Source organism: Lepidochelys kempii, chromosome 1 (assembly GCF_965140285.1).
Source record: "Lepidochelys kempii isolate rLepKem1 chromosome 1, rLepKem1.hap1, whole genome shotgun sequence".
Classification (NCBI taxonomy): Eukaryota; Metazoa; Chordata; order Testudines; family Cheloniidae; genus Lepidochelys; species Lepidochelys kempii.
In genome coordinates, this window is record NC_136380.1 from 60502676 (window position 1) to 60516889 (window position 14214).

Consider the following 14214-nt stretch of genomic DNA (forward strand, 5'->3'; position numbering starts at 1 on the left):
AGAGGGATCACACCTTAGGTCCCTGGCACTTACAGGAAAAATGCCTTCTGCATCAATCAGTGGCCCATAATCAGGGCCGGCTCCAGGCACCAGCAAACCAAGCAGGAGCCTGGGACAGCAAATGTAAAGGGGCGGCAGGACGTCGGGCTCTGGGATGGCAATCAGTCCTCGGCAGCAATTCGGCGGCCGCTCCATCAGAGCACATTTTGCACTCGGCAGCAATTCGGCGGCGGGGACGCAACTCTTCGCCTCCGTGTTTGGCGGCAAGGTGTTTTGTTTTGTTTTTTGGGGGGCGGCAAAAACGCTGGAGTCAGCCCTACCCATAATGAAGGAAAGTAGCAAATGTCAAGAAAGCAACTGTAGCTTCTTTAGATATAGCTTTTACATTGTGTACAAGTTGATTCATCAAAAACCAGCCAACCAACCCCTCAGGATACTCATTACATTCTGCATTAGAACATGGAAATTAGGGGATTCCTGATTTAGTGCATAAATATTAGCTAATACATATTTTATTTTGCTAACTGTGGTATTTATGTTCTCTGGTTTAATGGCTATTCTGGGGCATTTGGCAGGGCCCTGAAGCGATCTTCTCTTGTTCTCCTTTATGCTGCTGCACAGGATGCTAATTAATCAATACTCTATTCTACAAGTTAAGTAGCTAGTAAACTTTTTGTACAGCTGCATCTTGAAGACAGTTCAGTAGGACAAGAGACTGTATGGGCCTTCTTCATACTTAATCCCACACTCTCATACAAAAACCAGTATAGCAATCTCAAATTTTATCAAGCGCTGGCTTTCCTTTGGGTTGTGAACATATGCAGTGATCATCTTCCAGTCATATTCACACTGCATTACACCTCCAACTCCAATACTTGTTGTCACAGTGCAGTTTCTTTGAGGAATTCTTCTGGTTTCATTTATTATTTGCTGAATAATGATAGCAACCATATGGTGTTTAAATTAATACTTAAATTGATTAATACACATTCCTTCAATATTGTCTCCAAAGAATATGTAAATCTTGGAACTATGCATTGTGAAGACTATCTGTTATTAGTACTGCTTACCTTTATAGGTGTTTTCCCTTGGCATAGACAGTTCAGGTAGCAGCTTTGGAGGCAGAGGCCTACGAAGTAGTTTTGGTTGCTCAAACATTTTCTGCCTAATAATTATTTTTGCTGGACAACTGAGGAGGATTCAGAAGTTTGAAAATTCTAGATATAAGGCAAAGAAAAGAAAATCATCTCTGGATTTATGTATTGAACTGTAAATGTCTGCCCAGAAACAGTTGCTGTTAGAAAACACCAGTATAAATGGATGAAAATGGTACTCTGTTTACTTAGTAACTAATTTGACATTTTGCTAATTATCAGTAGTGTTTTTTGGAAACTAAAAGGTGACATTATTAAAAAATAATCTATCTGTTCTGTTAATTTAGGTTTGGAATGCTCATAATACAGAATGACGTATGACACCATTGTCATAAAAGTGAGGCAGTGGTTGGTTCTTCCTCTAAGAAGCAAATGGTGAAAAAAAGGAAACCTAATTTTCACGACATGAAACTTTTTGAAAGTTCACAAAAAGCAGCATTTCTAGCCATGGATAAATAGATTTATAGTTAATAATAAAAATTCAATTTTAAATTGGTATTTCTTAATGTTGTGGGTAACAGTTAATTCTTCTGATTTAGTGAAGCAGCTGGGCATAAGCATATTATACTTATGCTTAGAACTCCTCTACTTGCGCTATATTGATGACATCTTCATCATATGGACCCACGGGAAGGAGGCCCTTGAAGAATTCCACTTGGATTTCAACAATTTCCACCCCACCATCAACCTCAGCCTGGACCAGTCCACACAAGAGATCCACTTCCTGGACACTACAGTGCAAATAAGTGATGGTCACATAAACACCATCCTATACCGGAAACCTACTGACCACTATACTTACCTACATGCCTCCAGCTTCCATCCAGGACACATCACATGATCCATTGTCTACAGCCAAGCCCTAAGATACAACCAAATTTGCTCTAATCCCTCAGACAGAGACAAACACCTACAAGATCTTTATCAAGCATTCTTAAAACTACCCACCTGGGGAAGTGAGGAAACAGACTGACAGAGCGAGACGGGTACCCAGAAATCACCTACTACAGGACAGGCCCAACAAGGAAAATAACAGAACACCACGGGCCATCACGTACAGCCCCCAACTAAAACCTCTCCAGCGCATCATCGAAGATCTACAACCTATCCTGAAAAATGATCCCTCACTCTCATAGATCTTGGGAGACAGACCAGTCCTCGCTTACAGACAGCCCCCCAACCTGAAGCAAATACTCACCAGCAACTACACACCACACCACAGAAACACTAACCCAGGAACTTAAAAATTTAACTTTTATCTGTGCTTTAAGTGCACCGTGAATTGCTATTATAAAATATGTATGTGGTGGTGTACAGTACATGAAAACAGAGATAGCCTCTGTCCTAAGAAATGTGTCTATCTTGTAGATTTTCAGAGATGCAACACATTGGTGAGGATGATTTCATTTTTTTGTTTGTAATTTATAAACTCACTCTTTAGGGCCTAGTGGCAAAAGGGTATTATAAAAGGGACTTTAATGAAGAGAAAGTAGCAGCTTGGTACAGCAGCATGGGGATAGCATTCCATGCATAGGGGTATTCCTGGAAAAAGCCCACACAGATGGGATTGGGAGAAAGAAGGAAAGAAAGAAACAAGTAATTGAAACTGGCATCATTCACAGATTATAAGGCCAGAAGGGACCACTGTCATCATCTAGGTCTAGTCTGACCTCTTGTACAAGACAGACCATTGGACTTCCCTGAATTAATTCCTGCTTGAACTAGAGCACATCTTTTAGAAACACATCCAATCTTGATCTAAAAATTGTTAGTGATGGGGAATCTACAACAACCTTTGCTAAATTTTTCCAATGGTTAATTACAGTTACTGTTCAAAATTTTTTCTTTATTTCCAGACTAAATTGTCTAGCTTCAGCCTTCAGCCAGTAAATCTTCTTATACCTTTGTCTGCTATATCAAAGAGCCCACTATCAAATTTTTGGTCTCCATGAATTACTTATAAACTATGACTAAGTCACCCCTTAACCGTCTCTTTGTTAAGATAAATAAACTGAGCTCTTTGAGTCTATCACGATAAGGCAGGTTTTACATCCTTTAATACTTTTTTGGTCCTTCTCTGAACCCTCTCCAATTTATCAACATCCTTCTTGAATTGTTGGCACCGGAACTGGACACAGTATTCCAGTCACACCAGTCACACCAGTCCCAAATACAGAAGTAATATAACCTCCTTACTCCTACTAAAGATTCCCATTTTACTCCTGAGGGAATTCTGCGTCAAAAAATAAAAAAAAGTGCCTCCCCCCAAAAAAAATCAGCAGAATTTTGCAGTTTTTTAAAATATTGTGTGCACCATTTATTTGTCAATAAATGTGGCAGTTCTAGCATGGCAGTGGGGAGCACACGCCACTGGCTGCATGGAGGCGTGAGATCACCCTGCAGTCCCCCCACCCCCGGGACATGGACTCAGTGGTGGTGAGGCTGCACCCAACCCTGACACAGCACACGGGCCAGGCTTGCCCAAGAAACACCCGAGGCCCTGACTCCACACCAGGTGTGGGCAGGCAGGCTCAGCCCAGCAGGATCCAAGTGTGGAGTGGCTTAGTGTGGGAGGGTCCAGGTGTGGGTGACAGAGTTCTGTGTGAGGCAATCTGGGTGTGGGGGTTCAGTGGAGGGGGGCGCTGTGTGTGGCAGGGATCTGGATGCACAGCATCTTGTGCGGGAGGTTCAAGGCACAGGGGCTGGGGAGGGCTGGGTTCAGGAAGTAAGGTTTAGTACTGGGAGATTCGGATGCGGATGGCTCAGTGGGGGGGGATTATGGTTACGAAGGGGAGAGTAGGCTCAGCAGAGGGTCCAGGGGGGTCTGGATGCACAGGCATTGGGCAGATTGGGGGTGGGTCTGACTTGGCACCAGCCAGGGTGTCCCCAGACCTGCTTTTCCCCCATGCTTTACCTCTCTGCCAGCTGCTCCAGGTGCCTGAAATGACATGCCTAAGCTGCTGGGGAGGGGCACATGACCACTCTTGTGGCTTCTCTTCACTTCCTCATCAGAAAGTCATTATTCAGTGAGAAAGCAAAGAAATCTGCGGGGGCCATGAATTCTGCGCACAAACAATGGTGCAGAATTCTCCTAGGAGTACCACTTATACAACCAATGATTGCGTTAGCCTTTTTGGCCACACAATCACACTAGGTGTTCATGATCAGCTGATTATCCACTACTATTCCAAACCTTTCTCAGTGTCACTTGCTTCCAGTAAGTATGGGCTACAATTTTGTTCCTAGATGTACAATTTTATATTGGCCTTATTAAAACACATATTGTGTGCTTCCAAACAGCTTTCCAAACAATCCACATCACTCTGAATCCCTGACCTGACCTCTTCATTATTTACCACTCCCACAATCTTTGTGTCATCTGCAAACTTAATCAGTGATGATTTTACTTTTCTTCCACGTCATTGAGGAAAATGCTAAATACTGTGGGGCCAAAAATGGATTCCTGTAGGACCTCATTAGAAACACACCTGCTTGATGAAAATTTGCTGTTTAAAATTATATTGAGACCTATCAGTTAGGCATTTTTAATCCATTTAATGTGTGCAATATTAATTTTGTATTGTTCTCATTTTTTAAATCAAAATGTTGAGTGGTACTAAGTAAAATGGCTTACAGAAGTCTAAGTATATTACAACCAAGCTTGTAATCTCATGAAAAAAAGATATCAAGTTAATTTGACAGGATCTATTTTTCATAAATCCATGTTGATTGGCATTCATTATATTACCCTCCTTTAATTCATTATTAATCAAGTCCCATACCAGCTGTTCTGTTATTTTGCTCAGGACTGAGGTCAGGCTGACAGGCCTATAATTACCCAGGTTATCCCATTTACCCTTTTTAAACATTGGAACAATATAGCTTTCTTCCAGACTTCTGGAACTTCCCCAATATTCCAAGAGTAATTGAAAATCAAAATTAATGGTCCAGCGAGCCAGCTCTTTTAAAACTCTTGGATGCAAGTTATCTGGACATGCTGATTTAAAAATGTCTAACTTCAATAGCTGCTGTTTAACATCCTCTTGGGTTATTATTGGATTAGAAAGTGTTTTATTATCATCATGATAAAGCAGCTATTTTTTCCACCAAATAGAGAACAAATATTTATTGAACACTTCTGCCTTTTCTTCATTATTTTATTGACAATTCTACCATTTCTATCTAGTGATGCAGGGATCAGCAACCTTTGGCATGCAGCCCACCAGGGAAAGGCACTGGCGGGCTGGGATACTTTGTTTACCTGCAGCTTCCGCAGGTTTGGCCAATCACAGCTCCCACTGGCCGCGGTTCACTATTCCAGGCCAATGGGGGCTGCGGGAAGAGGCGCGGGCTGAGGGATGTGCTGGCTGCCACTTCCCGCAGCCCCCATTGGCCTATAACAGCAAATCGTGACCAGTGGGAACTGCGATCGGCTGAACCTGCTGACACTGCAGGTAAACAGACAGTCCTGGCCCACCAGCCACTTTTCCCTCTAAGCTGTGCGCGTGTGCACGCTCACACAGATCCTGAACCCCATGCACATGGTGAAACACCACGTGCACAAAAAATGAAATACAACATCAGGGCCAGGCTGAAATATCATTTACGGGTGACTTTTGACACTGTTCGCCTGCCATCTATCAACACAGCCAGATGCTACTAGCTGGCAAGGGGGGGAGGGCGGGAAGGAAAGGAGGGCAATGAATCATACCCCTCCACACCAGCATTCAGAACGTGAAATGTTGATCACATTGGGACGGTCAGGACCCACACATCTCCTTGTAGTCTGTTCATTTGGCTGTGTACAAACTCAAGTACGTGTGAATAGGTCAAAATGCCTGGCTGTAGTTGCTAAGGAACTGCAAAGATTTCGCAGAAATGAACAAAGGTAAATGTTCTTTTCGTGACTGAAATCTTTCAAAGGCATTGGACTTCATACATTTACTCGTGATGTTTTACCATTTTCCCGCTTTTTTTGCAGCAGATAAATGGACGTTATCGGAGCTATGCACAAACTTCCAGTATCCTGATCTGAATGATCTCCCGTTTGCCCTTTTGTCGAGTCATGCTGTTAAGCACATTGAAGATAGTAGCCACATAATAAAAGTATTAATTTTAAATAAACCAATCCGGTAAAAAAATCAATTCCAAAATGTCACTGTCTAGAGGTCTAAAGCGTAAAAGAACAGCGACTTCATTTAAATCTGGATGGCTGGATAAGACTATAGAGATGGTTACACCAAAGTCACGTAGTGTAATGCTTGTTAAACTTCGTGAAATATTCACATATGAGGACAATGGAGTGGTTTGTGTATATTGTCAAGATGCCAGAGCTTCGGGAGAATTTTCAACAGGAAGAATGTGGAACGACGTATGGAAATTGGATTTCTTAAAGCATCATCTGTCAAGTAAGTCTCACATAGATGGCGTAACAAGACTTAGAAACAACAACTCTTCCTTACGAAGCGGATTGCTTAGCATGATTCTTGAAAGTCCAGCTCAAAAGCAGAGGAGGCAAATTAATCTTGAACAAAAGCGCTCAAACCCAGAAGAAATCAAGGTACTTATTGACCGTGTGTTGTTGGCTATTAAAATTAACAGCTCAATGCTTTCTGTTCAGGATATTAGTGACCAAATGGAGAAGTATGTGCGCATACCAGCAAGCTGGAGAAGTAAAAATTATGCTTTTGAATTTCTTGACATTATCAACTGCATTGTCCAAAATGACCTCATGCATGAAATAGCATTGGCAATGTTTCAAACTCTAGCTGTTGATGAAAGCACTGAATATCCATTAACAGATACTTGATACTCTACTTTAAATATAGATCCATAAATTTTGCAGACTATAAAACTTTGTTTGGTGGACTATTACGATTGTAAGAATGTGATACTGTTTCAACAGTGGCTGCAATCAAAGAGTTTTATAAAAAACACCAACTTGATCTAATGAAAATGGTGATGTTCACATCTGATGGTGCCTCTGTGATGTTGGGCAAACCCAATGGCATGGCGGCTCAGCTGAAACGTGATATTCCTCACTTAGTCCAGCAACATTGCGTTGCACACCGGGAAGACTTGGGGATTTCCGATGCATGGAAAGAGGTCAAGCTGATAAGAGACATCGAAACCTTAATGAGAACTGTCTACACGGAGTTCTGTCGGTCATCCAGGAGAAAATGCAAATTTCAGGAAACAGTGGATGCTTCTGAATGTGAGTCAGTGGCTTTCAGGCCACTCAATGAAGTGCGCTGGTTATCTAGGCACTTTGCACTTCGAGCAATTATTCGCAACTATAATCCTCTTCTGGAATATTTTGAGCAAGACAAAGATACTGATCCAGTTTCTAAATATTGCCACAAAAAGCTGAATATCATGGAATGCCGAATAACATTAAAAGTTTTGAAAGATGTTTTATCGGAGCTGGCTTCACTATCCACACTGCTCCAGAAACGGGGCCTTACACCTCTTGAAGCATTTCACCTTGCCCAAGGTAAACTGAACAAAATCAGAAGACAATACCTTGGAGATTCAGTCTTATGGAGTGACAAAGTTAAGGCTCTCTTAGATATGAGCATGCAATAATGAAATTGAAACCAATTCCATAATAACTTTCACAAACATCTTGTGTGCACATTTGGCAGACAGGTTTCCAGAGGATGAAGTCCAGGTGTGGTCCGCTTTTGATTGTGCAGCAATAGTTAAGTGCAATTTCAATTTTGGAATTCATCAGGTCAAATCCTTATGTTCAAAATACAAAGACTTTCTTGCTGAAGAGATTGTTATAGTCAATCAGTACAATGACGTCAAGTTTGCAGTAGCCGAAAGAATCAAAAGCCAATAGGTTTTAAGTTTCCCAGATATGGTGACATTTGCTCACCAGAACGAACAGTTTTAGGATCTTGCAAAGTTGATGGATATTGGAGGAACATTCCTAGCATCAAGTGCAGACTGTGAGCGTGGCTTTAGCTTAATGAACACTCTAAAAAACAAACTACGGAATCGTTTAAGAGTAGATCATTTGGACATGCTGATGCGTATTAAGAGTTACCAGCTGATTGGAGGACTGATAGATCTGGACAGAGTTTATATTGAATGGGCAAATAAAAAAGATTGCAGGGAAAAACAGTAAGGTTAGTTTAGCAGTCTTTGACATTTTGACCAATAAGGAAATTAAAATGCATTTGTAAATACATATCTTATTCTTGGCTGATAATCATTTATTGATATGTTTTAGGAAAATTTTAAATTTAAAACACAAACTCTTGTTTTTCTTTTTTTACTTATGATGTCTCTATCTGAAAACCCATATAAATTGACATAATGGCATACTTATTAAATTGTCTTTATTATATGTTTATCAAAATCTTTTCGGACATTTGTATAGAATGAAAGGTGAAAGTGGACACCAACGGGTAGAAGCCTATGGACTGATAAAGATCATGATTAATATGTGCTTGATACATGCTCGTGATTGTCTATAAAAAAAGATCATAAAGCGTAATACTTAAAACTAACTTCTGCTTCATGAAGAATGGTTAAATTTCCTTTTTCTAAGTATTTAAAAATGACATTTATAAAATAACATAGTGTAAAACTATTATCACAAATTGAAAATTAAAACTTTTTAAATGTATAAGCATTTTACTCGCTTGGGCGCATTTGCCTGTTGGCCACAAATTTGAACTCTGCTTCAACAATTTGCACAGAAGAAATTTTTTGCGCACACAGCCTATCAAAAATCAGAGGGAACATTGCGCCAGCGGACTTCCCTGATGGGCTGCGTGCCAAAGGTTGCCAATCCCTGTAGTAATGGATCAATACCATTGTTAGGGTTAATTGATGGGGCAGAAATGTCAAGGGGAGACAGGATAGGAGACAAGGTCTATAATGTAGGCAGGGACACAGCTCTAGATTAAGTCACTGAAAGGCAGGACTAGAAGTTTAAGCTATATAGAGTGTGTAAAGAGGTTCATAGAAAGAAGTTTTCCTATGACTCTGGGCTTTCATGCGACTCTGTTGGTTTGCTTTCAAATAATGCAATATTCGGTTTTGAATGATTTCATATGAAATTAGCATCAATTTGTTGGTTTCATTTGGAAGTCATTTTGAGTTTCTTCAAACCTGATGCTGGACTACACACACTACACACTGGTTTAACTAAGTGTGACGTACCAATTTAGCTAAACAGGTGCAACTTTGTGTGTGAAGAAACCCTCAAAGTGAAACAACAATTAAGAGATGACTTGATCGTAGTCTGGAAAGTACCTACATGTGGAAGAGATTTCTGATAGTAGACTGTTCTTTAATCAAGCAGAAAAAAAAGTATTAACGAAATCCAGTGCACAGAAGCTATACCAATTCAGGCAAGAAATAAGGCACACATTTTTAACACAGAGTATTTAACCCCTGGAACAACTTACCTAAGGACAAGGTGGATTCTCTATCACTTAAACCTAGACTAGTTTTTTTTCTAACAGATAAGCTATAGCTCAAACCGAAGTTATGGGCTTGATGCACAAATTACTGGGTAAGGTTGTAGAGTAGCAGCTGTGTTAGTCTGTATCCGCAAAAAGAAAAGGAGTACTTGTGGCACCTTATAGACGAACAAATTTATTTGAGCATAAGCTTTCGTGAGCTACAGCTCACTTCACTGGATGCATCCGATGAAGTGAGCTGTAGCTCATGAAAGCTTATGCTCAAATAAATTGGTTAGTCTCTAAGGTGCCACAAGTACTCCTTTTCTTTTTGGGTAAGGTTGTATGGCCTTATGCAAATAGTCAGACTGGATTATCATAATGGTCCTGTCTCATCTTAAAAAACTACTAAGTTGGAGAAGAATATATAAACCCTTGCAAACAAAACTAAGTTTGACACAGCTGTAGCAACAAGACCTCTTTATCTATATCTAATTCTAGCACTCTTCTTCAATCATGTTATAAATTTGCACTGAAGGGCAAATACTTTCAATGTCTTTCACTCTAAATTTTCTCTCTTCATCTTTTGTGCCTAGTACAATATGGGACACAAATCAATGTAAAGTGTGAACCAGATTCTATTTGGCTTTAATAATTGCTAAATATCAGAACCACTATGCTCTGTGTATAGCAGAAATAGATTTATACCCACATTACGGTGACCAGATGTCCTGATTTTATAGGGACAGTCCCAATATTTGGGGCTTTTTCTTATACAGGACCCCGACCCCCTGTCCTGATTTTTCACACTTGCTATCTGGTCACCCTAACCCACATAGATTCATATTATTAACTGCCCAGGACAAAGCATCTGCTTTGCATGTTAAATAAAAAAGTAACTTTTTCATAAATGTGTACTTTGAAAAGAATATTGCAATTAGGGACAAATAAAGACTACTGAACAAAAACTACTGGTAATACACAACATTATACTTGCTTTTGTTTTATAACCAAGAATCCTCTCTGCCCCTCCTCCCCCCAATCTTGGACTCAACTTCAAAAAAAAATTCCTTCCTGTTAATTATCATACATTATTTCTACATGTCCTTTTAAAAAAGCACATTTTAGTACAGTAACATCCCTGCTATAGTCAAACTATATTTTAAGCCCCTGACCAAATGTTATTAAAGTGAAGATATATATATTTATGTATATATGTGTACACACACATAGATAAGAATATAATACTCTGCATGTCTATCCCTCCTTCCATGCAAGGATATCAAAACACTGTACAAAGAGTTGTGATATGTTGTGCTATTTTCTGACAGCCGCACACTTTGTTTCATCCAAAAACAGCACTGCTGACCACAAGTGGTAAAAAAAAATAAATTGTGAGACTGGCTTAAAAATCATGGGATTTTACAACAGCAATCGACTCGGGTTTGTTTCTATTGGTCTTCCAGCCGCGGAGGTGCACTCAGTCCAGGTGTTCTGATTCCACCACAACCAGGAGAGCTAGAAACGTTCATCACATCGAAGCAGGCTGAAGTGCTGAGCCAACACAGGCTTGCTGGGGCTCTGAGAACAACCCCTGCGGTCAGAAATCTGGCAGCATTACAGCCCCCAGGGGAAGTGTGTGTGTGTGGGGGGGAATCCAGGATCCCTTTGTCACACTGTTCTGCCCCCCGACACCAACCACCCCCAGCCCTCTAGAGGGTGAGGAGCCCCGGTGGGCCGGCCTATATTCCACCCTGGTCCTGAGGCCCGCCAGGGATATCAGTTGGCGGCTCCTTCACAGGGCAGCGAGCACGGACGTGTACTTGGCACAGTTCACCCCAATCCCGGACACCTGCCCCTTTTGCGGTGTGAGGGACACCCTGGCGCAAGTATACCTGGAGTGCGCGGGGCTGCAGCCCCTATTCCGGCTCCTCACAAATATTTTGTTAAGATTTTGGTTGCACTTTTCCCCTCACCTCCTTATCTGTGCACTCCCTGTCTGTGGCCCCACTAAGTCACGGGACCTCCTGGTCAACCTCTTCCTGGCCCTGGCTAAACATCTATAAAACCAGAGTGAGGAGGTTGGCCGATGGAGTCTCCTGTGACGGTGGGGCCTATTTCCGATCCTCCGTCCGTTCACGCCGCCGGGCAGAGTTCCTCTGGGCGGCGTCCACTGACTCCCTTGACACCTTCGAGGAGCAGTGGGCGCTGTCCGGGGTTCTCTGCTCCGCGTCCCCGTCCGGATCCCTTCGTTTGACCCTTTCACCGCACTCCTGTCCCCGTTGTTCATTACTTGTCCCCGGAATTATTTGGTTTTCCAGGTCCTGTGGACCCCCTCCTCTCCCCTCCCCTCCCCTCCCCTAGGCTGGGGGGATCCTTTAGCACTTCCTGGCTCCCAAGAAGACCAACCACCCCCAGCCACACCTTACAGCCCAGGGCCTGGCATCGCCTCTGGCAGCGCTGCAGCGGCATGGGCCGGGCGCCCCGGCCTCTCCTCAGGTGGAGTCGGGCGAGCTCAGGGGCGGGGGCGGTGGGGGAGGGGCTCCTCTCCGCCCAGCAGCCGCCGCCGCCGCAGCCCCTCACATGCCTCCCAGGCGTCCCTGGAGACGGGCCCTCGCAACCCCCAGGGGAGCCTCGTTCTGGCAGCGGGCTCAGACGCCAGCCCCCGCGGCGAGAGAGAAAGAGCGCGCGAATGCGCGTCCCCGCCTTCTATTCCTCCCGGGCTGGTGGGAGGGAGAGAGGGAGGCCGGCGCGCTCCCGCCAGGGGTTCAGCCGCGGGGCGGCGCGCGCGCGCGCGCCTTGGCTTGGGCGTGGGCTGGTGGCTAGGCGTGGTGCAGCTCAGCTGCAAGGTGCTAGTGGCCAAGGTGGGGCGGCAAATAGGAGGCGGCGCTGGACCCCTGTGCAGCAGCATTGCACTGCAGGAGTGGTGAAGATTATTAATATGACACACTCGTAATTAGCATGGGCTCCTCTCGTTTCATTCGTTAGTGCAGTGATAGTCTTTCCTAGTCAGCATTTCCATAGTTATTGGTGTCTCTGAATAGTTATGGATGATGCTAGAATAGTCCTTATCACTACTGCTATAGGGTTAGCTTTATCATTATTAGTGATAAGTAATTATTGATGAGCTTATTATTGCTGTTACCTTTTTGTTTTACTTCCTTCATTACCATCTGCAGTTATTTATCAGCTGTGGTGTTACCATAGTCCTTATGACGTATGTTTCTCATTGCTATTTATTATTGTGATTTATTACTGGCATGTTACTTGAATTAGATTTTTCTGTACTGACGATTTTTTAATAATCTTTATTGCTGTTTAATATTGTTCTTTGTCCATGAGGGGACTTATTGAGCGTGCTGCTTGCTAGTTAATGACTCAGGAGTACTTACCCTTTTTCTCATCCTTTCCTTTCAGCGCAGGATTCCAATGCCTGTTTGTGTGCCTAGGAACGAAAACCACTGGCTGAACGGTAGCAGTACCAGTTAAAAAGAAAACAAAGCAAACAGTGAGTTTTGAAACCATTATCTCCTGTCACATTCATCTTATGTTTGTTGCTCTGGATGTTGTGTCTGGTTTTCCCCATGTTTCTTGTTGTGTGTTAAGTTATCAGCCTTAAGACAGTTGACAAAATAGTTTTTGTCTAAGTGTAGTCTGGAAAGGTGTAGAGTAAAAGGGAATTCACCTTAGCAGTGATTTAAAAAAAAAAATCAAAGAAACTTCAAATTTAGCTTAGTTGTATTCGTTTAACCTTGACTCATTATCTACTGGACGTAGCGTTACCAATTGTATTTAATAACAGTACAGGTTTCTTAGTGGATTTTATTTCCAAATTGACTCAAGCTCCCTTCAGATAACATTAGATTTCAGCAGGGTCACCAATACTGCAGTCCTGATTCAAGCAAAACTCCTATTGATTGATTGCGCTAGAAATGTTGCCTGAGAAAAGACTACACTGGGTCCATTCCAGACTATTTATAAAGGGGAAGGAGTGAGAGAGAAAGCAGAGATGGAGTTGCTTTTCATATCTCTGTTAGGTGAAAACATTAAGTTCAGTGACATGTTTAGGAGTAGCAGGAAGATAGTATCTTTGTTGTGTGAATAGTGATGGCTCTTGTTTTTTGTTTCAGTGATTCAACTAATCTTAGTTTTTTAAAGGGGCATATTAGAGCAAACTTCTTTATATTTGTAATTGTTTTCATAAACCCTGAAGGTCATTTTCTCTAACTCGGGGGTGGGCAAACTTTTTGGCCCGAGGGCCTCATCTAGGTGAGGAAATTGCATACAGGGCCATGAATGTAGGGCTGGGGCAGGTGGTTGGGGTGTGGGAGAGAGTGTGGGGTTTGGGAGGGGGTGTGGGGTGCAGAAAGGGGCTCAGGGCAGTGGGTTGGGGCGGAGGAGGGGTGCGGTGTGTATGAGGGGCCTCGGGGCAGGGGTTTGGGGCGCAGGAGGCGGTGCGGAGTGTGGGAGGTGGCTCAGGGCGGGGATGCGGAGTGTGGGAGGTGGCTCATGGCGGGGGGTTGAGGTGTAGGGGCGGTGTGGCAGGAGGCTCAGGGCAGGGGGTTGGGGTGCAGGAGTACTTAGCTTGAGCGGCTCCAGGGTGGTAACGCCACTCAGCGGGGCTAAGGCAGGCTCCCTGCCTG

At 43.0% G+C, this 14214-nt stretch overlaps 1 protein-coding gene across 1 annotated transcript in view; it reads right to left on the reverse strand.

Annotated features, from left to right (window-relative positions):
• Nucleotides 1–12230, reverse strand: part of LRRC63 (leucine rich repeat containing 63) — a 50969-nt gene extending 38739 nt beyond the window's left edge. The window contains exons 1-2 of the mRNA XM_073344530.2: nucleotides 11996–12230; nucleotides 1071–1217 (exon numbers count right to left, since the gene is read on the reverse strand). Coding sequence (XP_073200631.1) covers nucleotides 1071–1158 — 88 coding nt within the window. The 5' untranslated portion in view covers nucleotides 1159–1217; nucleotides 11996–12230. The remainder of the gene's footprint in view (nucleotides 1–1070; nucleotides 1218–11995) is intronic.
• Between the last annotated feature and the right edge of the window lie 1984 nt (nucleotides 12231–14214).